At 42.4% G+C, this 26038-nt stretch overlaps 2 protein-coding genes and 1 long non-coding RNA gene across 3 annotated transcripts in view; 2 read left to right on the top strand and 1 right to left on the bottom strand.

Moving 5' to 3' along the window:
* The window catches only part of LOC106913178 (NLR family CARD domain-containing protein 3-like), a 107438-nt gene that overhangs the window by 67590 nt on the left and 13810 nt on the right, over nt 1–26038 (top strand). The gene's annotated exons all lie outside the window — the stretch shown is intronic.
* LOC148156180 (uncharacterized) lies at nt 17391–19489 on the top strand. Its single transcript, XR_015764914.1, has 2 exons — nt 17391–18561; nt 19201–19489. It is a non-coding gene; the product is annotated as an uncharacterized LOC148156180 (long non-coding RNA).
* Nucleotides 20620–21652, bottom strand: LOC148156179 (uncharacterized). The gene is made up of 2 exons (XM_088011333.1): nt 21346–21652; nt 20620–20975 (listed from the first exon to the last, which is right to left on the bottom strand). The coding sequence occupies exons 1-2, from the start codon at nt 21614–21616 to the stop codon at nt 20620–20622; spliced, it is 627 nt and encodes a 208-aa protein (XP_087867459.1). The 5' UTR covers nt 21617–21652.

Below are 26038 nucleotides of genomic sequence, written 5' to 3'. Positions count from 1 at the left end.
GCCAGTTTTTTCAAAATATATTCAGCATTTTTACGGTCTCTTTCAGGAAGCGCGTTTACATCATTCACTGTACCATCTAATTCATCTTGAGGAATAGAATCATCCGTGCGAGCTCCAGGTTCAATCACTGGGTCATCCTTATCACAGTCACGACATAGATTGACAGTTAACTGAGGTTCCTCTAACTCACCCTGTTTGATTAGAGTCAAATATCTCTGTAGCAGAGCATTATATTTTTGAATTTCTCATATGGAGTTAGTCCCGATTCATCCAGGATCGCTCTCATCTTCGAATCCAAATCCTCTTCAGCTGTTTGTTGTCATGATGCAGGGTAGACTTCTGACCCACATGCAGAATCAGACCCGGAAACAACTGGTGAGTTACAATTTTTATTAAAGAAAGAAACAATCTCAAGGTTCTGCAGGTGATCCGAGGATATAGATCCGAGTCACGCCTGGAAGCGGAGAGGACAGGTTAATGGTCTGGCCAGAGGAGGGCAAAGTGCAATGGGGAACCGAGTTCCAGCTTACGTTTTCTTGGAAGGCTTCCGACGGGGGGGGGATGAGATCGAGCAGTGGGCTGGAGCGGGCAGGCAGGTGAGGCTCTGAAAGCTGCAGGCAGGTTCTCCGGTGGAAGTTGGCCAGATCCTGAAAGTGAATGAACAGAGGGCTGGTGAGAGGGGGTTGTCTACAGGCAGAAATCCTTTCGAGAGAATCACAAAAAAACTAGTGTTTTTTAGAAAAAGGTTTTAGCGAGCTAGAGACTACCGTGGGAGGATAATCATCCGGCGGAGAGGAGAGGTCCGATGACTCCTTAAATCCTCTCGACTGATGATCCAACTAGCTTCAGGCGTGCAGCTCCACTCCAGGACACTCCCCAATGGGAAGCCGAAGGGGAGAGACCTTTCTTAAAGAAAAGTCCAGAACCTGACACTACCCCCCCCTCAACGGCCGCCACCTGGCGGCCAAGAGGAGCAGGATGGACGAGAAGCCTTAAAATCGCGGAGCAACCGCGAATCCAAGATGAAGGAGCGAGGGACCCAGGACCGTTCCTCAGGTCCATAACCCTTCCAATCCACCAAGTACTGAAATCCCCTGCCACGACGTCGAACACCCACGATACGGCGAACCGAATACGCGGGACCCCCATCAATGTCCCGGGCGGGTGGAGGGGGTTCGGAAGGAGGGCACAAGGGACTTGAGACAATGGGCTTAATCAAAGAAACATGGAAAACTGGGTGGATTCGTAAACAGTCAGGTAGCTTGAGACAAACTGAGGTGGGACTGAGAATCAAGGAAATCTCGTAAGGTCCAATGAACCTGGGAGAAAGCTTCTTATTAAACGATTTTAGTGTTATGTCCCTGGTGGAGAGCCATACCTTTTGACCAGGTTGGTACGAGGGTGCTGGAGTCCTCTTTCTGTCGGCCAGGTGTCGATTAAGAGATGCGGAGCGGTTTAGGGCAGCGATGGTTTGATTCCAGGTACGCCTGCATCGACAGAGATGGTGCTGAACAGAAGTGACAGAGAGTTCTTGTTCCTGAGAAGGAAATAAAGGTGGCTGGTAGCCAAGGGAAGATTCAAATGGTGACAACCCAGTAGCTGAAGAAACATGACAGTTATGGGCATATTCAACCCAGTGAAGCTGTGAACTCCAAGAGGTGGGGTCAGAGGCGCAGACACAGCGGAGAGAGGCCTCAAGTTCCTGATTCAAACGCTCAGTCTGGCCATTAGTTTGTGGGTGAAAACCGGAGCTGAGCGCCACCTTGGCCCCTAACACCCTCCCAAACTCCTTCCAAACTTTAGAAACAAACTGGGGGCCTTGATCAGACAGGATTTCAAGGGGGGTTCCATGAAGACGAAAAACATGTTTCATAAGGAGCTGAGCCGTCTCCTGTGAGGAGGGGAGTCTTTGTAATGGGACAAGGTGACACGCCTTAGAAAAATGGTCAACTATAGTGAGGATGGTAGTGAAACCCTTAGACCATGGCAGACCAGTGACAAAGTCGAGAGCAATATGAGACCAGGGGCGACCTGGGATGGAGAGAGGTTGGAGCAACCCACTGGGGGGCTGATTGCGGGCCTTGCTTCTGGCACAAATCGGACAAGAGAGTACATAACTCTTAACGTTAGCATAAAGGTTAGGCCACCAAAATGAACGACGGATTAATGCGAGCATGCGGTTGACTCCTGGATGACATGAGAATTTGGCAGTGTGAGCCCAATGGAGAAGTCTAGGCCTGACTGCGGAGGGAACATAGATTTCGTTAGGAGGCCCAGACCCTGGGTCCGGCTCTAGTCTTTGGGCTTCTAGAATCTCCCTCTGAATGTCCCATGTGAGGGCCCCAATAACACAAGACTTAGGAATAATGTGGGCAATAGTTTCTTCATGGTCAGCGGAGAACTGTCTCGACAAGGCATCAGGTTTAGCATTCTTAGAACCAGGTCTATATGAAATAACAAAGTCAAAACGAGAGAAAAAAAGCGACCACCGTGACTGTCTTGGGTTGAGGCGTTTGGCCTCACGCAGGTAGGCCAGGTTCTTGTGGTCAGTCCACACAATAAAGGGATGTTTGGCCCCTTCCAACCAATGTCTCCACTCCTCTAGGGCTAATTTGATAGCCAAGAGTTCCTTATTCCCCACGTCATAATTTCTCTCAGCTTGAGATAACCGACGGGAAAAAAAGGTACACGGATGGAGCTTATTGTCTGAGGGAGACACTTGAGAGAGGACAGCCCCTACGCCAGTATCTGAGGCGTCGACCTCCAGAATGAATTGTCTGGATGGATCAGGCTGAATGAGGATGGGGGCAGTGGAAAACTTCCTCTTGAGTTCCTTAAAGGCCTTGTCAGCCTCAGAGGACCAGACAAAAGGCTTCTTAATGGAAGTTAGACTGGTGAGTGGGAGAGCAGTCTGGCTGTAATTTCTTATGAAACGGCGGTAAAAGTTGGCAAAACCCAAAAACCGTTGCAACTGTTTACGGGTTGACGGGGTGGGCCAGTCTAGGACGGCTTGGATCTTCACTGGATCTGACTTCACCTGCCCGCTCTCGAGGACGAACCCAAGAAAGGTGAGGGAAGAGGCGTGAAACTCGCACTTTTCTGCTTTGACGTACAGCTGATTCTCCATCAGGCGCTGAAGGACCAGTCAAACATGTCTTCTGTGTTCCTCAAGAGATCTGGAAAATATGAGTATGTCATCAAGGTACACAAATACAAAATGGTTCAGATAGTCTCTAAGGACATCATTTACAAGTGCCTGGAAAACTGCTGGTGCATTCATGAGACCAAAAGGCATTACCAAATATTCAAAGTGCCCTAAGGGGGTCTTGAATGCCGTTTTCCACTCATCGCCTTCTCTTATCCTGATGAGGTGGTAAGCATTCCTCAAATCCAGCTTAGTGAAAATGGTGGCCCCCTGGATGGGTTCAAAAGCTGCAGAAAGGAGTGGTAACGGATACTTGTTCTTGACTGTAATCTGATTGAGTCCCCGATAGTCAATGCACGGGCGGAGACTTCCATCCTTCTTCCCCACAAAAAAGAACCCTGCACCTACAGGTGAAGATGACTTGCGAATAAGACCGGCAGCAAGAGATTCATTAACATATTTCTCCATGCTCTCCCTTTCAGGTCCGGATAGGTTGTAGAGGTGACTGGAGGGGAGTGGAGCACCAGGTAAGAGGTCGATAGCGCAGTCGTAGGGCCTGTGTGGTGGTAAGGATAGAGCTCGAGACTTACTAAAGACTCTGTGCAGATCATGATATTCAGGAGGTACGTTTGAGAGCGCTGAAGGGCTAAACTGCTCCTCAGAGTATGGGACCCGGGGAGCGCCCCAAGCTGATTTGAGACAGGAGGCCAGACAATTGGCGCTCCATGACTCCACCCTATTATCTCGCCAATTGATATGAGGGTTATGAGAGGACAGCCATGGAAAACCAAGGACAACTGGTGCCTGGGGGGAAGGAAACACAAAAAGGTTAGAGACTCCCAATGGTTACCTGAAACCAGAAGATTAATGGGTTTGGTCTTGTGCGTGATCCTGGGCAATGGGTTTCCATCAAGAGCAGACACCTGGATGGGAGCAGGAAGGGGAATAACTGGTATTTGAAGTTGTTTTACTAGGTTCTCATCAAGGAGGTTTTGTTCACACCCTGAATCAACCAGGGCGAAGGTCTGGAAATGGGTCTTGTCATTGATTAGAGCACAAGAGAGTGTTACCCGGGAATCAAATTTCTTAATTCCACCCACCAGTACTCCCGAGCCTACCGGCGGGCCCTGCCTTTTGACTGCAGAGGGCAAGCAGCCACAAAATTCCCCAACTGACCACAATAAAGGCAAGCTCCCGTCTTCATACGGCGCTGCCGTTCCTCGGGTGACAACCTTGCTCAGCCAATTTGCATGGGCTCCTCTGTGGCAGGTTCCGAGCCACTGTCGGCGAAGGAGGGAATGGGAGGAAAAATTGGTGCAGTAACAGGGAGGGGCCGCCTCTTAGCCCGAGATCGTTCTCGCACCCTGTTGTCAATTTTAATCGCCTGGGAGATCAGAATCTCCAACGTCTCAGGCTTGTCACGATAGGCCAACTCATCCTTTAGAGGTTCATTTAAGGCCTGGAGGAACGCACCCTTAAGAGCCTCATCATTCCAGCCAGAAGAGGCCGCCAATGTGCGAAAATCAATCGCAAAATCAGCTACAGATTGGCTTCCTTGTTTGAGACTCCATAACTTCTTGGTGATTTCAGACCCTGACTCAGCATAACCAAATGTCTGTTTGAATTCGGAAATAAAGTTAGTGAATGAACTCTGTAGCAGTGTCTGTTGTGAGTATTTGGCCTCAGCCCACCTTAATGCTCTTCCTTGAAGTAATCCAACAATGTAGGAAATGCGGGAGGGGTCATCAGGGAACAACTGGGGTGAACGAGAAAAGACTAGTGAACATTGGAGGAGGAAACCCCCACATCGGCCGATCTCACCCGAAAAAGGTTCTGGCGTGGGAGAGACAGCGTTTCTAAAACGGGATGGAGATGGATCTAGTGCCGGGACTGCCGCTGCGCCGGCCGCCGCACCGGCTGCCGCGCTGGCTGTTGCTCCGCCCGCTTCGCCGGCTGCGGCGCCGGCCGCTGTGCCGGCTGGGTGAGTAGGTGGACCTAAGGCAGAAAGTTTTCGATCAATATCCTGGAAGAGCTGTGCCAGGCGATCCAGCCGCTGGTTAGACTGATTCTGCTGGTTAGAGAGAGAATTTAGGAGGTCGTCATGTCTAGCTAAGACTGCTAATGGGTCTGGGCGAGATCCTGCTGGGTCAGACTGTTGGCCGGATGATTCTGTCATGATGCAGGGTAGACTTCTGACCCACATGCAGAATCAGACCCGGAAACAACTGGTGAGTTACAATTTTTATTAAAGAAAGAAACAATCTCAAGGTTCTGCAGGTGATCCGAGGATATAGGTCCGAGTCACGCCTGGAAGCGGAGAGGACAGGTTAATGGACTGGCCAGAGGAGGGCAAAGTGCGATGGGGAACCGAGTTCCAGCTTACGTTTTCTTGGAAGGCTTCCGACGGGGGTGGGGGGATGAGATCGAGCAGTGGGCTGGAGCGGGCAGGCAGGTGAGGCTCTGAAAGCTGCAGGCAGGTTCTCCGGTGGAAGTTGGCCAGATCCTGAAAGTGAATGAACAGAGGGCTGGTGAGAGGGGGTTGTCTACAGGCAGAAATCCTTTCGAGAGAATCACAAAAAAACTAGCGTTTTTTAGAAAAAGGCTTTAGCGAGCTAGAGACTACCGTGGGAGGATAATCATCCGGCGGAGAGGAGAGGTCCGATGACTCCTTAAATCCTCTCGACTGATGATCCAACTAGCTTCAGGCGTGCAGCTCCACTCCAGGCCACTCCCCAATGGGAAGCCGAAGGGGAGACTTTTCTTAAAGAAAAGTCCAGAACCTGACATTTGTCTGATAGAAGTCTCAGGTTGATTCAAACGTTTGAACTGACGCGGCGAGATCAGATACATCTTTTATCTCTTGATAATCCCACCCACCAGGTTTCCGATCAAGGGTGCAAGAGCTGCTAAAATTGGGAGAATGAACCCTCCTCTCTGACTTTTGAGAGCTAACTGTTTACGTTTCAAACCTGCTCGTTTGTCAGCCAGCAGTCTGATGAGCTTCTTCTGTTTTTTCAGTTTCCGATGTTGAGAAGGCGACAATTTTATGTTGCCTTTTAATATATTGAGTGCGACCTCACACAAAGTTTTTAGAAAGTCAGGTGAGCAGTGACTGAGGATATCTTTTCTCTTCTGAGGAGTAGAGTGATACAAAGCCCGAAGTAGGGGGACATTCCTTTTTATTCTTGCCAACATAATTTTACTTTGTTTTAGGTGTGTACACAACTGGCCACTGTTGAGGTAGTAAACCCGATCTCAATCTGAAGTGTTCTGGACAGGTGGGAGTAAGGTCAATGATTAAATAACCATGAGCCTCTGTGGTTGCGTCTTCAAAACTTTCTAAGAAAAACCGCTTTGCTGATGGGTAGACTTGACGCGCCACAATATTTACTTGTAATTCGTGTGGCTGTATTTTCCCTGGTGAAATACATTGAGTCAACATTATTACATTCCAATTTCTATGATGTCTGAATTCCGTGAACAATTTGACCACTTCGGGGTGATCCGAGGCTTGAAAAATGACATCCTAAATTATTAAAAGGTTTTTATTCACCGGAAACATGTCTTCATCCTCAAAAGAGTCAGGTAAACACTTGATGAACTTGATGTTTTTATTCATTTTTTGCAATTCAGCATACATAGGTTGGGAAGAATTATAAACCCACACAACAGCTCAAGGTTCATGATCCATTACATGAGTACAATCCATCAACATTTTCTGTACAAAGTATGTTTTCCCACAACCACTAGGACCAACAATTTGACATGAAAAAGGAGTCAGGAATCGGGTGTCGAATAGTCTCTTGTACACTACCCATGTGTGACATTTTATTGTTTTTTTCAAATAACAGAAGAAAAATTATTCTTTTAAAAATCAAATAACAGAAAAAACAAGGTACCAGAAAATTCTTTTGAAAATCAAATAGAAAAAATCAAATGTAGAAAACAAGATAACAGAAAATTCTGCTCTGTGGTATCTCTATAACACCATCTCTGGATCCACCCAAGTAACCTTCTACCAACTCTTTGGTGCCGTCAAAATTGACCCGCTTACTGCATTCATGTGTCCGAGTAATTCCTTTAACACGCATTACCTTTTTCTGGGTTTTTGTTTGATAAGCATAACTTTTGGGTCCAGCCGCCACAAATTCTTGAATTGAATCACCCGCGAGCTCATCAGTAAGGTCACCCAGGTAATTCCCAGTTTGCAGAGGGTTCTTTCCTTCTTTCACCACGTAGATGAGACTGTCAGTATCCACGTACAAAACCCTCTCCTGTAACAGCTCCATACAACTTAAAAGCTTCAACCGGGCATAAGCTGTGGTGAATGCTGCTACAAAAATGTTATTTATCTTGTTCGGACGAGTGACACATTGTTTGTTGTAGCTCCACTGTAACATGCATGCATCAGTGTTCAGAAAGTGGAAATACTTGATGTTGTATTTAACCGAGAACAAAAACTTGGAAAAACTCATCAGGATCACCCACAATACTAGTCTGTGTCAGGTCAAGTCTCTGTCCAAATTTTCCCCATATATTATTAAGGATGGTCTTCATTATCTGTCTTTTTGCCGGATTAAATGCAATTTTGGTTGGATCCAGCTGGATACCTTGATGGAGTTTGAACTCCCTCACGTACCTCTCTCTACTCTCCTGATAGACTGCATCAGCTGGGTACCCTGACGCTTCCTGCTTGCCCTTCAGAAATGTGTGAATGTATTCTTGAAAGATTGTGCTCCTACTTCTTTCAAAATGCCACACTTCTGTGATTTTTGCCACATGATAACCAGATTGTAATGCTTTCTGAAACTCAACAGTCACCCAGACACCTGTGAGAGCCGTTTCCTGATCGTTGTGGGAACAGGAAGTTGTCTGATTATTTTTTTCAGCACAAGTTCGACAGAGAGTGAAAACCAGTTCACCGTGAGATGTCTTGTACGGTAGGCCTCTGGAGGGTAGACAACAGCTCTAATGAACCCAAAGTAAGCGTTGGGGTGATCAAAATCTCGGTATATTATTGTAGGTTGTCCCAGGGGATAGGAGGAGCTGCAGTTGACATAAGGATACAATGAAGTGAAGTCCACATAGTGTACAGTTTCGTCGGGACCTGCCGTGTGTCTCAACTTGAAAGCTGAACTCCTCCCACCAAAAAGAGCCTGTCGCGGTACCAGAGGTTCTGGGGCATAAATTTTTTTTGAGAAAGTTAATAACCCCTGGATCAGATCGTTTCATTTCATCCCATTCATGCTCCCACAGAATCATGAGACGAACACCGTACTAAGACTGCAGGACCCTGTCTCTCTCAACACTAGCTGCATGAATCTGTTCAAATGTGACATTTCTTAAAGGACATTTTCCATGGAGAGCAAAACACTGAACCGTGGAAGAAACAACCGTGAAAGAAAAATGCCGTAGGGATATTCTCTACAACAGCAAAGCCATCTGCAAAGTAAGGTCCGATTTTCTTTTCACCCGTGTTTAAAGCGTGTTCTATATGTATGTTTTTATCGGCCATCATCCATTCCAACCACTGAATGGATGCATTTGAGAAAGTCTTTGAGCTGCGCCTGTAGTCGGTTGGTGATGGTATTGCTAGCGTTTTTGGCAGCAGGAAATTGGTTACAAATGCTTTCATGCATGCCGACGCGATGGTGACGGATTTAAAAGGGTCTACATTGGTCTCCTTAAAAAATTCATCTCTGAATTTAACACAGGCTTGAAAGAGAATATCGACATCTGTTTTACAGTAATGAAGCGCTTCTTTTGCAAAGTCAAAGACCTCTTTGGATGCTTCTCTGTACCAGTTTGAAAACTCTTGCAGTTCAGAAGGATTCATGGAAAACACACCGTAGCAAACCGGTGGAGGGAATTGTCCTACATGCTGCTTTGAGGAGAATAAGTGGGGAAAATAACCTTTAACCTTTGGCGTGGTCAGTGAAAACTAACTTTCGGCATCGCACTCAACTTCATAGTGAGAAATGAAAGGCTGTTGATGAATTTCAAACTGTAGTCAGGGTCTGTAAAACAAAGAATTTTGCCTCCCTGCATGATATGTGGTTTTATACCCAATTGTATCATGGCACTCAAAAGAAGGTAGCACATAACGCATTTTGTTCCACAGACATGTGGCGTTTCCTGCTTTGTCATAGGGACATAGTACACTCTTTTACAGAGTGTACAAAATTTGGTTGTCTCACATTCACTTTTAAAAACGCGAACCCGGTCTCAAGTTTAGATAGAACTGAATTCTTTGATGTTTTGTGAAAGACTACAATTTTTCTTTGTAATACGTTTTCAAATTTACCGACATAACTGAATGTGACAGGTGTTTGTTCACCAAGACCGGCCTGTCGCTGAAATTCTCTCCCCTGCTCTACAGCCTGTCTATCTGTAAAACTCTGATTATAGACATGTGCCATACTGATGGCAAAACAAAGTTGGTTATCACTGTTGTCTACAATATACAGATGGCATCTCTTCTTATCAGTTCACAATCTAAAGTTTTTGTCGCTTTACGTTTAACACCACCAGAAGGATCCCTCACAATCTGAAGAACAAATTCAAGGTTTCCGAATGAAGGTAAGTCTGCATTAGACTGAACGAGGTCATCTAAAAATTGGATAAAGGCTGGTTCTATTACATCATCTCCGGTAACATGAATATTTACATGCTGCGCAACATTATCCCCAACTAGTTCTAACTGGACAACATCATTACGTCTGGCTAACGAACCTGGTTACATCAGCTAGATCAATAAGAACATGCATAATGTCTGTATAAAATTAAGCAAGGTCCAGCCTGGCAGCAATGTTCTTCATGTCCACAGATGCTGTTTTATCTGCTGCACCTGAGCAGCTAATGCAGGTTCTACTCTTAATTAAGTCTGGTCAAAATTACTCCAGTTTGGGATGAGAGGTTTTTTTTAAACTTCAGATTAATTCAACTGAATTTACATCTCAGTTTTATGTACTTGTTATATAATTTGTTAAATCTATAATACATGTCACTTATTGTGTCATTTCACTAAAATTAAGAGTTTTGTTTATTAAATTATCAAAATAAATTCAGTTTCTTGATGATTTTCTAAGGATATGCTGTAAAATTGTAACTTTCATATTTAACCATTAAATAATCAAATTAATCCTACATAATTCCTTTTCAGATAAATAATCCATCCATTTTCTAACACCTTGTCTCTAGTGGGGTCGGGAGGTGCTGGTGCCAGTCTCCAGCTAACTTTCAGCTGTTAGCTCAGTGCTTCTCAAATTGAGTCCTCAGGCCCCCCTGCTCTGCATGTTTTAGATGTACCTCTATTCCATAACAGCTGATTCAAATGATTGCATGACCATCAAGTACTGCAGAAGCCTGTTAATCACCCAGAGATTCAATACAGGTGTGTGGTAGAAGGGTAATACCTAAAACAGTCAGGGCAGGGGGGCCTGAGGACCGGAATTGAGAAGCACTGTAGCTGAATGTTAACAGCTTCAGCTGAATGGCGACAGGCGGGGTCACCTGGACACATCGCCAGTCTGTCCAGGTTCTTCTTGGTTTCTGCAGATTTTGTTTCAGTAGGTTTTGTTTCAGTTCCTGGTCCGTTCGCTGCAGGATGCCGTCCTTCTCTTCATCCCAAGCATCCTGCTTCCTTGTCCGCTCTCGTCTGCACTGCTCCAGATCTGCCTCTTTACTCTCGCTCAACTTTAACTCAGTTTTCTGAAGCATTTAGTTTTTGTCTCCACTATTTTTGCTGCAGCTCTTCCTGTTTTCTCAATTTTTTCCTCTTCCTCGTTTTCTTTCTCTTTAGCATTAATTTGCAATGGTTTCATCTTTCTCCTTCAGCAGCAGAATTTGTTGTTTCTGTGCTGATCAAGTTTCGATTGCAGTTTTAATGTGTTCTGTTTTTTCTTCTTCCCTTTTTTTACGTCTTCTGTCTCTTTCCTGAGTTGTTTTGTTGACTGATACTCATCTTCACTCTTCTGTTTCACATCCTGTAGTTCAGCTTCAACTTTTAAGATCCTCTCAATCAACACATTGGTGAACAGGTCTGTTGAGAAAACGTTTCACTTTCCACCACTAATCATCTGAACTGGTGAGAAACTGGTGGAAATCAAATAATTTCCAAAGAAATCCCTGTTCTTTATGTAAGATTCAAACCAGTTGAGCACTGGACCGCAGAGTCGACCCAACTCTCCAGTCGATTCAGTAAAATTGTAATTGTAACAGGGCGGCCGTTTGCGGTTGGATTTTACGGTGCAGAAGATTACGAGAGGTAGAGTCGGGTGGAAACAGCAGTCAGTTTATTCTCCTCACAGCATCAACACACTCAATAACAAATCATTCCCACACAGGTGAAACTACAGGCTTAAATAGTCTCAGCTGTGTTGGACCCAACCACCTCCAATTCACAGGGGGATCTCACTTAACAAATCTCCACCTATTTACATAAAATACACTTTATTAAATATAAACATTTAAATTTACTTTTTATAACTATTTTATATTTCATCTTACACCAAATGAAACACCACAAAAAACCCATAAACAATTATCTCCCTATACTTTTCAATGGCCTCTCCTGGAACCTATAAATGGTGTCTGGACCCCCGGGGTTGTATTTGTCCAAACACCCTGGAGAGGACACAGAAAAGACAGGTGAGTCACTCAATATCAGCACTCCACACCTAACAGATTATGTACAAATATTTGCTCAGTTTTACCCACCAGTAGCTCATTGCTCTGAGTAACAATTATCCTCCCTCCACAGGCAACCAGCTCACTTTCCAATGAGGAGCAGCTGTGCAGAGCCCAGAACAAAAGGCTACATGCTAATTACTAAAATATTCAATAAATACAATTAAAACTTCTCGTGTGCAAATTGTTATGGGCAAATCTCTGCTTAAAGTGCAGTGCTAAATAAAGTGCTTGTTAATGAAGTGCAAAAAGTGCTTTTAAAGTGCTAAACAGTGACTTAAATAAAAATAGACCTAGTAATGAAGCTCTCTTCATTACAATCGTGGTCAACAGTGTCGAAAGCTGCACTGAGGTCCAACAGAACCAGCACTGTGGTTCTCCCACAGTCTGTACCCAGATAGCACATGATGTTAAATCAACGTTGAAAAATAGTTAGAATCGTTGATTTTTGGTTGAAGTCAACAAATGATGGTGGATCAACAATCAAACAACCATCCAATCAAACCGTTGAAACTGTGACATTGAATCAACGTTGTTTGGTGGTTGAAATCTGATGTCTGAAATGCCAAAGTCTGATTAATGGTTGATTTTTGGTTGAAGATGACAAATGACGGTGGATCAACCATCAAACAACCATCCACCTCTAGCCAAGTAACCAATGTTGAAACTGTGTCATTGAATCAATGTTGTTTTGTCGTTGAAATCTAATGACTGAAATGCTGATGTCTGATCAACATCTGATCAATATTGAATCAATGTCAGCTGTTTTGCCTCACCCCTTCCCCTCCTCTCCTCCTCATCAGCGCTCTGGGTCAGAGCATTTTATTACTGAGCGGGGGTTATCACATTTAAATTAACCACTGTAGAGGATAGTCTGTGCTGATTCCTTTCTGTACATTTTCTTACTTGTTCATAACAATTCTCACTGACTGTGTGTGTGTGATATATTGACACAAAAACATCTACAACTTACTAAAAGGAGTGGAGCGGTCCACCCCCACCGTTTACATGAGTGGGATGTCCCAAACACACAGCCACTTCGCTGTTGGCTTGTTGGAAAATATGTTAATTCAATGTTGAATTATCATCACAAAGGTTGCATGTTTGGTTGAGGTCGACAACTGATGGTGGATCAACTATAAAACAACCATTCAATTCTAGCCAATTAACTAATGTTGAAACTGTGTCATTGAATCAATGTTGTTTTGTGGTTGACATCAAATAAATGAAATGCCAACGTCGAATCCAGTGTGTTTCAGCACTGGTCCTCCAGGCCCTACAAGTTTTAGGCATTTCCCCAATTCAACACACATGATATTAATTGACGTCTGATTAACGGGGTTTTGCTGAACTGAAAAAACGCAGGTCAGTTTGATTGACGACAAGGTTTGGGGAAGAACTACACAGATAGCACATGATGTTAATTCAATGTTGAATTATGATCACAAAGGCTGCATGTATGGTTCAGGTCAACGACAGAAGCTGGATCAACCATCAAACAACCATTCAATTCTAGCCAATTAACATTCATTGATTGAAATGCCACATCGAATCCAGTGTTTTTCAGCACCGGCACCAGGCACACTGCCCTGCAAGTTTTAGCCATTTCCCTAATTCAGCACACATGATTTTAATTAACATTTGATTAATAAGGTTTTGCTGAACTGAAAGCATGCAGGTCAGTTTGCCTTGAGGATAAGGTTTGGGGAAAAACTAGTAATCAAAGTGTTCAATCAATGTAAGGTGTTTTTTGCACCTCTCACCACCGCCTACCATTCAAACACCCAACCCCCTTCCCTCCACCCGCCAAAAACACACACACACCTCTTTCCCCCCACCTGGGCCCATCTACCCCTCAATCGGGTGAAACAACTTTAATTTTAAGTGAAGGTTTTTCATTGTTTAAAAGATTGTTTTGGCTAGTGGCCTTTATTTGATAGTTAATTGACAGGAAAGTGGGTAATGAGAGAAGGGGGGTGATGCAGCAAAGGTCGCCAAGGTCAGGAATCGAACCTGCGACAGCTGCGTTGAGGACTGAGGCCTTGATTGTGGTTTGTGCTTAACCCCTGTGCCACCACAGCACAACCCCTTTTAGGTGAGGGTTAATCACGTTTTAACTTAAGCACTATGTGTTGACAACAGTTGTGATTCCGTTCTGTACCCAGATTCACTAGCGGAACAAGTCAGCGTTGGGCCGGGAGGCGGGGCTAATTACCGGACCCCTAACGAATCACCAGGCCCCTGACGTTTATCGCCTGCGCTACCAGAAACTGTTAAGCGAGGGGCGGGGAGGTTGGTCTGCGTTTTTTGGTTGATCTTTACCCAGGAAACACATCGGTTAAACCGTGAGTGAAATGGTCACTGGGACTGACTAGTATATATTCCATTGAGGGAAAGTAACTTTAACATTAAATAGACCTTTCTCAACAGGCGGTAGACTTTCTCAGTCTATAATCAGACATTTAAGCGACTTGAAACCGCACCCCCCCCCCCATAGCTCTGCGCCTGGCCAGATTGCACATGATGGCAATTCAACATTGAATTAACATCTTTTGCCAACAAGCCAACAGCGAAGTGGCTGTGTGTTTGGGACATCCCACTCATGTAAATGGTGGGGGTGGACCGCTCCACTCCTTACTCCTTGTAGTAAGTTGTAGATGTTTTTGTGTCAATATATCACACACAAATGGTCAGTAGGACTTTTTTATGAAAAAGAAAGAAAATGTACAGAAATGAATCTTCACCCACTATCCTTTACAGAGGTTAATTTAGAATGTAATACCCCCCACTCACTAATACAGGGGTGTCAAAGTCAAATGGACGGAGGGCCAAATAAAAAATTTAGCTACAAGCCGAGGGCCGGACTGATCGAATGTTCATTGAAATTTTTTTAAATGACGCATATAGTCTAGTGAACCTAATTGAACCTACTGAAAACCTAACAAATATATTCCAATATGATCAGATAAATAAAGCAATATTTTCTTATGGCTCTGTCAGTAATCTTTAATTTTCAACAGACACAACTGAAATATTTTTAAAATATAATTGGATTGAAATACAATAAAATAAAGTGCAAAAATCTATTAATCAAAAACAACACTTTCATCAAGGAGAAGTAACATGCAGTGAAAACAAATATTAAACTTTAACTTTTAAACTTGAACTGAGTAAAAACTCTAAATATGTGATTGCACAGTAATGTTCACTTGTTTGAGGTTGAGGGTGATACTTGGTGGTGTCCCATCTTTTCCACAAGTTCATCAATGTTCGGGGTAAGGCTCTGAGCTGAGGAAATCCTCAGAATTTAGTGAAGGTGTTCAGCAGTAAGTCGACTTCTGTGTGATGTTTTGTTCAGGTTCATCAAAGAAAACAGTTGTTCACACAGGTATGTGCTGCCAAACATAGACAACGTTTGAGCAGCCTGGATGCGCAGCTGGGGCATTGTGTCGGGGAGGAAACGGGCAAACTCCGCAGCACCCACTGCCGCATATTTTGCCCTCAGTGCATCATTGCATTGGAGGTCAATCAACTCCATTTGGAGGTTTGGTGGTGAGCTTTCCACGTCAACAGAAAATGGATTACCGAGCAGTTCAAACCTGTTTTTTTGTGCTTCAAAGTCAGCAAATCGGCGTCGAAAGTCAGCGGAAAGCATACCTATTTTATCAGCAAACTGTGGGCTCGGGAACGCACTGGTAGAGAGCTTCTCTTTCATGGTCTGGCAGCTGGGAAAGTGGCTCAAATTTTCTTTCCGCATCTGCGTCTCCCACAGAGTCAGTTTGGTTTTAAATGCCTTCACTGTACTGTACATATCAGAGATGACACGATCCCGACCCTGCAGCTGCAACTTCATTGTATTCAGATGACTCGTAATGTCACACAGAAAAGCCATTTCACACAGAAACATCTCGTCTCGGAGTTGTGTTGTGTCTTTCCCTTTGCTGTCCAAGAACAGACAAATCTCCTCACGAAGCTCGAAATATCTTTGGAGCACCTTTCCCTGACTTAGCCATCGCACCTCTGTGTGATAAGGCAAATCACCATGCTCCGTTTCTAACTCCGTCAGAAATACCTTGAACTGGCGGTGATTTAAACCTTTGGCTCTGATAAAGTTAACTGCGCGTGTGATGATGCTCATTACATGTTCCATTTTTAAGGCTTTACCACACAACGCTTCCTGGTGTATGATACAATGATAAGCTGTCAGCTCACCTGTCGCGTTTTCCTCTTGCATCTTTTCCCGTATCTTCGCCACCAGTCCGCTCCTGTGTCCACACATCGCAGGTGCTCCGTCGGTTGTCAAACCCACGAGTTTTTCCCAAGGCAGCTCCATCTCATTTACACATCTTGACACCTCTTCATACAAATCATGCCCCGTAGTTGTGCCATGCATAGGACGTAAAGCCAACAACTCCTCTGTCACGCTTAGGCTGGAGTCCACTCCGCGGATGAAAATTGACAACTGGGCAATGTCAGAAATGTCGGCGCTCTCATCCACAGCCAAGGAATATGCGATGAAATCTTTTCCCTTTTTCACAAGCTGCTCTTTTAGATTGATGGACAACTGGACTACTCGCTCGGCAATGGTGTTTCTGCTCAGACTCACATTTAAAAAGAGTTGCCTTTTTTCTGGGCAAACTTCGTCACAAACTTTAATCATACAGTTTTTGATGAAATCCCCCTCCGTAAATGGCCGGGCTGATTTAGCGATCTCTTCTTCCAAAATAAAACTGGCCTTGACAGCAGCCTGGCCTTGTGATTTGGCTTTTTTGAACAGAGCCTGTCGAGATTTGAGGCCTCGTTTTAATTTCTCGGCCTTCTGTAGCCTTTGTTCCATGTCCATATTCTTGTTTTTGTCCGCGTGTTTCGTTTCATAATGTCGTCTCAGATTATACTCTTTCAGTACCGCCACACTTTCTCCACACAGAAGACACACGGGTTTTCCAGCTACCTCCGTGAACATATACTCTGACTCCCACCTTGTTTGAAACCCCCGGTTCTCAGTGTCCACCTTCCTTTTTGCCATTTTTGATGGGTATCTGAAAGTTAATTTTACAGTTATGCTGACGACTGCTGTGCTAATAAATCCCTTCTACACGTGTCGCCGGCGACACATCTAAATTTGCAGTACCGTAATTCCGCCACACGTAGCGCTAAGTGGAAAAATTCCAACGGTTTCTGAAAGGGGAGACGTTGCACTTTCCAGCAAGTATCGGGTTAATACTGTAACTTCGCAGCTGCAGCTGCAGAGAGTGTAATTAATCCGGGGGGCACTCGTTTAATAGACGGTATATTTCGGCAATTACTTGGTGGATATTGAAAGTTCCGGTTGTTATGGATACATGGGTAAGTACATCATCTCACAGAACATTTAAAGAGCTACTTACAGTTCAAATAAGGAAGGTATTTTTTTTTCAGACGGGGTGCCGGCTTACTGCGGTCTGCGAGCCGGTTCTAATAATAAATCAAGATCATTCCAGGGGCCGTAAAAAACCTTCTCGCGGGCCGGATGTGGCCCGCGGGCCTTGACTCTGACATATGTGCACTAATAAAATGCTCTGACCCAGAGCTCTGATGAGGAGGAGAGGAGGGGAAGGGGTGTGGCAAAAGAGCTGACATTGATTCAACATTGATTCAACATTGATCAGTCGTTGATCAGACATTAGCATTTCATTCATTAGATTTCAACCACAAAACAACATTGACTCAATGAAACAGTTTCAACATTGGTTACTTGGCTGGAGGTGGATGGTTGTTTGATGGTTGATCAACCGTCAGTTGTTGACCTCAACCAAAAATCAACCATTCTGACTATAATTCAATGTTGATTTACCATTGTGTGCAATCTGAGCAGTTTGTTGGATCCCTCATCACCTCCTCATCTCCCCCTACTCCCTCCCAAACCTCCCCCACCCAGCCGCTCCTCCCAACCTTCTCCTCTTTACCCCCTCTCATCCCTTCTTCCCTCCCCCTCCTTGAGCTCTGGGTCAGAACATTTTATTACTAGGTGGGGGTTAATCATGTTTCAAATTAAGCACTACATGTTGAGAACAGTGGGTTGTGATACCTTTCTGTACATTTTCTTACTTGTCTGTAAATATTATTACTGACTGTGCATAATGTGTTGACACAAAAACATCTACAAGTCTGTACTAGGAGTTGTACAGTCCAATTTTACACTTGTGGTTTGTCCCAACCAAAAAGCCACTTTGCTGCTGGCTTGTTTGCTACCAGCTTCTGAATTGAATTCTCCTCTGAGCAGTTTTATGGTAAGTTTTTCAATATTACTTTGATCTTAAATGTGTTTATTGAAAAATAAGGGCATTGTTTTGTGCCCATAGTAATCCTGGTTATTTTGGGGCAAAACGGATATTTTTAATAGTTGAGGTCATGTCTCCTTTTGTATTATTTTCATCCTACCCACCACTCCAGGCCTAAGTATGAAATCCTGCGAGATTTTGTGGGATTTGAATTTTTAAAATAGGGCGGGGCCTATTGTTTGGTCTGGGAGAGCATGTGGTGGACAAGGAAGTGTAAGGCTGGCTGGTCCAGGTGGGCTTTAAATTGTTGTGATAGTAATCACTTGTTTTTAACTTTTTATTATGATATGCTTAGGGTCGTGCTTAAATGAGCCTCTGTACCAGAACAGCTGAGTTGGATGATTACATGACCGTCTGCAGCCATCAAGAAGTGCAGAAGGTTGTTAATCATCCACAGATTGAATCCAGGTGAGGCAGAAGGGAAACACTTAACATGTAAGGCAGGTGAAACACTGAACTAAACCTGCTAATGACTGATTCAGTCTGTTGATCCTTGGATTGGTAACTGGTTAAATTGAACTGGACTATTGTTACTTGTGTGGGATCTTTAATAGCATATAGACACTTTTTAAGGAATTTAATCAACTTATTTGGAAATATTTGTAGTTGATGGAAGATTGAACCAGCTATTTGATGGAAGTTTATTCTGTATAAATTATAATTTTTCCAACTACACTATAAATCACCTTTTGTTCGATTTATTTGTTTCTGGTGTGTTAAATAAACCTGATCCTCCCTGAGTTTTATTGTTAGGTTTTCTGATAAACAGCCCTTTATTTTAAATATTGATTTAATATCAATATCATAAATCCTACACTATACTGCAGCTTGATGGGTAAATGCAATTGTATATGTAAACATTAAGATAAATATCAATGAAAGATTAAGATATTAATTTAACAGTGAGTGTACATGGGGAACTATATGGTTTGTATTTGTTCTCAGACCTGTAACCAGTACAGTGTTTAATCTTTCATTGTGTTTCAGAACTTTTCAAATGTTTATCATATTTCTAACTGGCACCTTCCTCACTTTTATTTTTTTCAGCTGTTGCTCTGCAGTTTGACCGAAAGCTGACTCTTGAGGACTGCAGCAAAACTGTCAAGAAGTGGCTTCATTATGCGCCAGAATGAGAGGAAGACATCGCAAGGAATCAAAGTGATGCCAACCAGAGTCAAACTGGGGTTACCACAACTTGTACTGTTTCCCTACTTCATAGGGAACTTCATGGACTCTGTTCTTCTGTGGACAACAGACTGTTGTTTTGACAGTCAAAAAGGAATCAAATATGTTTAAAGATCTGTCCCTCTTTTCTTAAATAAAATGTTAAATCAAACCCATGTTGTCATTTTTAAACTTTTGTACACAGTTTACGCATCATCTGCCAATAATATAGTGTTTAACACCAGTGAAGAAACTTTTAGTGGCATGTTATGATGTAGACCTATCAGACGTAAAATGTACATAAACAGGGGTGGAGAAAGTACTCATACAATGTACTTAAGTAAAAGTACAAATACACAGACAAAAATTTACTCAAGTAAAAGTCAAAGTACCACATTATTATTTTACTTAAGTAAAAGTAAGAAAGTACAAGCTTTTAAAACTACTTAAGTATTAAAAGTAAAAGTACTTGCCGGCCATAATACCTAATGGCTTATATAATGTCAATAAAGTGTACCTATCGTATTTAGTTTTAATAAATCAGTAATGTACCATTTTAATGAGCAATGCTGCAGATAAAGCATGTTTTTATTGTGTTTACCCCCTGTGACAGTTTAAATTTAGATATTTTATTCTATGCATCAGAATTCCAAGGATGACCTGCAGGGTTACATGTAATTAGGCAAAATGAGAGAAATTATTATACCGTTGAAATGTTTTATTTAATTCAAAATAAACACGTTCAAAAGAAAATTGTTTCCCTGAAAAAAGGGACTTTAAACTGACCTAACAAACATCAAGCGATTTGGAAACATCTAGTCTCTCATCCTAACAAAACATGAACTTAACTTTTTTGCCAGCTATTTTGAGAGAACTCTTAACAGAAAGGGGCTGAGGACATTCAATCAAGGAAGAGGAGTCCAACTTGGAACAGCCACATAAAGTTATGTAGCCTCTGTATATGGGTGCGCCTGATCTGAATGAAATTGGTCCCCCCACATTCTTCAAATCAGACAATTGGTGTCAAACATTTGTGCTGTTTATGCAGAATTTTTTTTTGTTTGTATTGCTTACCTTTGAAGATATTAATGAGCGTCTAAAGGTCCAAAGGTCAACCAGTCCCCCACCCCATTTACAAAGTCAAAATTACCTTTAAACGTCCATTGATATTTTCAAAGATAAAACAGGAGAAACTCAAATTTTGCTGCACAAAACATTTGACATTGATTTGAAGAAAGTGTGGGGGTCAGCTTCAGTCAGCCTACTCTAATCATAGCACCACAATAACTTCTCATTTTAACATCACGGCAAGAATTTCTTGTTCAGCTTAAGCAGAAGTTGGTTCTCAAAGTTTTTAGAGTCCAGCCTGGCTCTTTTGGGTGAGAAAATTTGTCCTGCTATACTGAAGAGTCTTTCGCAGGCTGCTGAGGCGGGCAAAGGTGTGTTTACTTTTAAAAACAAATTAAACACTGCCGGAACTGACTTGAGAATATCCATGGTATCACTTGTGCTGGCCAAATATGCATCTAGCTGTCTGGTAGTCTCTTGAATGTTGCTCTTAATGACTCTGAAGTAGTCCTCCTCATCTGATGAGCTTGAGTTGTTCCGAATGAGTTGCACTGGCTCTTGATCCAGGTTTGTCTTGATGTAGTCCAGTCCTATACAGAACAATCAAAATTAATACCACATAGGAAACATAATTCATCAAAATGTTATAAATGACACATAAATGTCACCAATATACTTTTAAAACCACAAAGTAGGTCTTAACAACTACATATATATATGACCATAATGGGTAGCACCTACAATTTTGCTCCTCGGTGGTATGAGAGGAACAAATAAGGAAGGTGAAGACTGGATATAATTTATTCAAATCATAAACTACTATACACTATGTAATGTATAACATTTTTGATTTATAGGTAATATTTTCTGATGACCAGGAACTGTTCTTTGAATTTGACAACAATAGAGTATTTAAAAAAAAAAATTAATGGCCATTGAGGAACAATTTATATGATTTACCCATTTTCAGCATGTCATCATTGCTTGTCCAGGATGTTCGGAACTTTGGAAGAAGAATCGCTGCTGCAATGAGTTCAGGGTCAGCAAGCATGGGTCCAAAGCACTGCTGTATTCCTCCTTGAAGTGCATCAATCAGTGGCTGGCAGAACTTAGCAGAGATCCGTAGGCGGTCAAGTTTCACACTCAGAAGGCTTATGGTGGGCACCAGCCATCCCATATGGACGTCTGCTTCTGCCTGCATTATGTTGAGGGCCTTGACGACTGGTCTCATGGTTGAAACATATTCAGTCAGGAAAGCAAGCTCAGCAGGATTTAACCTGTTAAACAAACAATTATACAATTTAATGTATATTTATATTACATGTTAGTATTAACTATTTCATAAGTTATATATACTAATAACATGTCTTTTTACAATTCACTAGCAATTGCGCCTGTTAAAAAACAAAAACATTTGCATAAATCTTAAAAAGTTATATTGCCATCAGAATGTTTCTGTAATTTGATTTTATTCCCAAATAGTTTGTGTAGGGTAAATTTTCAGCAGTACTACTATCAGTAATGCTTATTTCAGACTCACTGACAAAAAAGTGCTATTAAGTGTCACTTACATGGGAACTTTAAGTGCAATGCAAACTGCTCTGATGGCCCCTTCTCCATTGTCTTTGATGATCCTCAGTATACGTTCCACTGCCAGAAACAGGGAGTTCCACCTGGTGTAATTGGGGCGGATGAGTTGGAGCTTACACTCTCTTTCAATTACGTCAGCAGCTATTGTAGATCGAGCACTCTTGTTCCACAGACCCTCACACTTGGCAAATGATGCACGTGAAAGCTTTTTGTAAGTCTCATTTGAGTTTGCTTTGGTGGCATCCACTGTTGAGATCAGATTAAGCACATGACAGGCACAGCGATGATGCTTCGGTAGCTGATATTCTGAACTATCATCTTCTTCATCCAAGAGAGATCCAATCTCAACAGCCTCTACCTCCACTCCCAGAGCATCGTCTTCCTCATTTTCATTCGCTTCCACTACTTGGTGCCCTTCAGCTAAACTTCCTAAACTAGATGTGTCCAGACTGTTGTTTTCATCAGGGCCATAAACCCTAAAGGCCTTAACAAAATTGGAGCCATTGTCAGTGGTGGTTCTCACAATTTTCTCCCGGATGTTGAACTCAGTATGAATATCGTTGAGGAGACCAGCCAATGCGTCAAATGTGTGGGGACCTTTAAGTCGCCTGCAAGCAAGAGCTACCGATGATCTCTCAAGACTTTCAGGATCTATCCAGTGAGCAGTCACTCCAACAAAGCTCTGCCGGTGTGAAGTCCAGGAATCCGTTGTTGTAGCAATGTATTTGATATTTTGCATTGCTTTTCTCACATTTGCCTTCATTTCTGCTGTATTTTTTTCAATCATGGTTCGAACTGTTGAACGAGATATCACAGTAGAATTAGGCTGAAGCTGCTGCACCAGGCTTCGAAATCCTGCCTGTTCTACTATTCCAAAAGGGTGCAAACCCTGGACAATGAAGTTTATCACTGCATGGTCAACACTCTTCTGAGAAACTTTACTGCTTTCCTCAAGTTTTCTCTGCTTGCTGGTTGAAGCACCTTCATTGGAGTCAGATCCTTTCCTTTTGACGACCACTGCAGTCATTGCAAGGTATTGCTGGAGATGACTGCCATGCTTTCTCTGAAAATAAACATATGCTCTTTATAAATCTTAATCCTAATTTATACAAATTAGATAAGAATAATAAAAAAACATCAACTGTTAACACACAACACTATCAAACAAAAAATCCTGAAAGGATGGGCTCTTTAAAGCAGTGATCTTAAACTGATCCCTCTGAATGTGCTAAGTTCTTTGCGTTTTGCTGCCATTTAGAGGCGGCTTGGAAAAGCAGGTTACGACATGTTAACAACGGCTTAAACAGTTTCAACTCCTGAAAATAGTGACAAAAAGCACAGATATGGGAAGTGCGGAAGCCTCTACTGTATCAAATTGATATAGCAATAACGGAGAGTTGGCCATTCTAAGGTAAAAACAATAAACACCTTCCAGGCAGGGGGGGTACGGCTGACTCTGTGGGCGGGAATGTCCGCCAATGTCGCCGGACTTGCGACAATTGCGTCTCATTGGAACCCATATTCTAATTTATTGAATATGACTGTAACTGTTACATGGAGATTATTTTAATGGTGCTAACATTTATTCAATAACCAGGACGTGAAGGAGTTATCGTCAACTTATATGTAACATTCATGGCGGGAGACGTGATCACGACTGCAGTAATCACTGTTACTTGCAAGTTCATGCTAGCTTATAACAATATACAGTAATCGTATTTATTTACTGCAGTCGAGTTCAACAAAAAGCTTGCTAAGATTACATAAAACTTCACTAACACAAATTAATTTAACATCGATAGCGTTTAGCAACTTAACTTACCTCAATGTGTTTTTTCAAATTTGATGGCGAATTTTTAAAAGATAGAATTTCATGCTTTCGGGGAAGGCAAAGGCGGCATTGGAATCTCCAGGAAGCGTTTGTTGACCCAGTTATTTCAAAGAAATCTTTTAAATAAGGCCATGGGTGGGGCAGGTCTTCTGGAGGATGACTATCCTTGGACTCCATTCTGGGAGTTAATGATTCTGCAGGTCCTGCGTACTGTGCTGCTCTTCTTGAGGGAGGGCCTAATGGTTATTTCCCGCTTTGGATTGGTTCAGCGGACTGATTCTGCTCTCGCCATTGGATACTTACTTTCAAACTAACGAACAAATCAAAAAACCGAAATGCGTCTGGATGTAACGAGTAACGAAACGCTGTATAGAAATGTAGTGAAGTAGAAAGTACAGATACTTACTGTTAAATGTAGTGGAGTAAAAGTAGAAAGTATCCATTATTAAATCTACTTAAGTAAAGTACAGATACACGAAAATTGTACTTAAGTAAGGTAACGAAGTACTTGTACTTCGTTACTTCCCACCACTGTACATAAATCCTTAGCTTTCATTCAATATAAAAACCCAAATCTGCATGTACATCCACAGTCAAATGATGGTTGAATCAACATTGATTCAATGTAGAATCAACACAAATCTGCATGCAGATCCACATTCAGATGATGGTTGAATGAACGTTGATTCCTAACTGATTCAATGTAGAATCAACACAAATCTGCATGCAGATCCACGTTCAGATGAAGGTTGAATCAACATTGATTCAATGTAGAATCAACACAAATCTGCATGCAGATCCACTCTCAGATGAAGGTTGAATCAACATTGATTCAATGTAGAATCAACACAAATCTGCATGCAGATCCACGTTCAGATGAAGGTTGAATCAACATTGATTCAATGTAGAATCAACACAAATCTGCATGCAGATCCACTCTCAGATGAAGGTTGAATCAACATTGATTCAATGTAGAATCAACACAAATCTGCATGCAGATCCACAATCAAATGAGTGTTGAATCAACATTGATTCAATGTAGAATCAACACAAATCTGCATGCAGATCCACGTTCAGATGATGGTTGAATCACCATTGATTCCTAACTTATTCAATGTAGAATCAACACAAATCTGCATGCAGATCCACGTTCAGATGATGGTTGAATCACCATTGATTCCTAACTTATTCAATGTAGAATCAACACAAATCTGCATGCAGATCCACGTTCAGATAATGGTTGAATCAACGTGGATTCCTAACTGATTCAATGTAATATCAACACAAATAGGCATGTAAGTTGACATACAGATGATGGTTGAATCAACATTGATATAATGTCAGTAATGGTTGAAACCCTAACGTTGATTCAACATACAAGTCACCGACCACTTTCAATGTTGTTTCAATGTCAGCGTTCAACGTTGATTCAATGTTTCTGGCTGACATTGATTCAATGTTGTTTCAATGATTCTGTGCTATCTGGGTATTTATATGGATGTCATTGAACACTTTTACAAGGGCCGTCTCCGTGCTGTGGTGAGCACGAAAACCAGACTGGAAGGAGTCAAAGCGATTCATTGTTGGGAAGTTATTTAATTGTTGAAAAAGCTTTTTCAATAACTTTGCTGATGAATGGGAGGTTGGAGATCGGCCTGTAATTCTGCAGTAGTGATTTGTCCAGATTGTTCTCTTTTATAAGTGGTTTGATAACTGCTGTTTTCAAAGCCTGGGGGAAAACACCTGAAGAGAATGATGAGTTTACTATTTGGATCAGATTATTAGCAACGACAGGCAGGGCTTTCTTAAAGAAATGTGTGGTAGGACATCCAGACAACAGGAACCGGAGCTTAATTGACTCATAATTTCTTCTAGCGATTTATAATGAAGTAGTTGAAATTGGGTCATTTTTCCTGCATTTGTTTTGTTTGGGCACAGCATTAGTACTGTCTTTAGAGTGGATGAGCAGATTAATCCTCTGATCTTTTGAATTTTCTCTGAAAAGAAACTGGAAAACTTGTTGCAGGCGGCATTAGATTGAAGTTCAGGTGGTAACATCATAGGAGGGTTTGTGAGCCTGTCAACAGTAGCAAATAAAGCTCGAGCGTTGTTAGTGTTTTTGGTTATGACATCTGCAAAGAAAGCCTCTCTTGCATGTTTTAGTGTTGTGTGATAGTTACGTGGTCTTTCCTTGTAGATGTCACAATAAACGTGCAGTTGAGTTTTACGCCA

The sequence above is a fragment of the Poecilia mexicana genome, unplaced genomic scaffold (genome assembly GCF_051168715.1).
Source record: "Poecilia mexicana isolate PSO_F unplaced genomic scaffold, ASM5116871v1 scaffold_12, whole genome shotgun sequence".
In the NCBI taxonomy this organism is placed as follows: domain Eukaryota; kingdom Metazoa; phylum Chordata; class Actinopteri; order Cyprinodontiformes; family Poeciliidae; genus Poecilia; species Poecilia mexicana.
The sequence above is the reverse complement of the archived record's forward strand: the minus strand, read 5'-3'. Positions and strand labels throughout refer to the sequence as shown.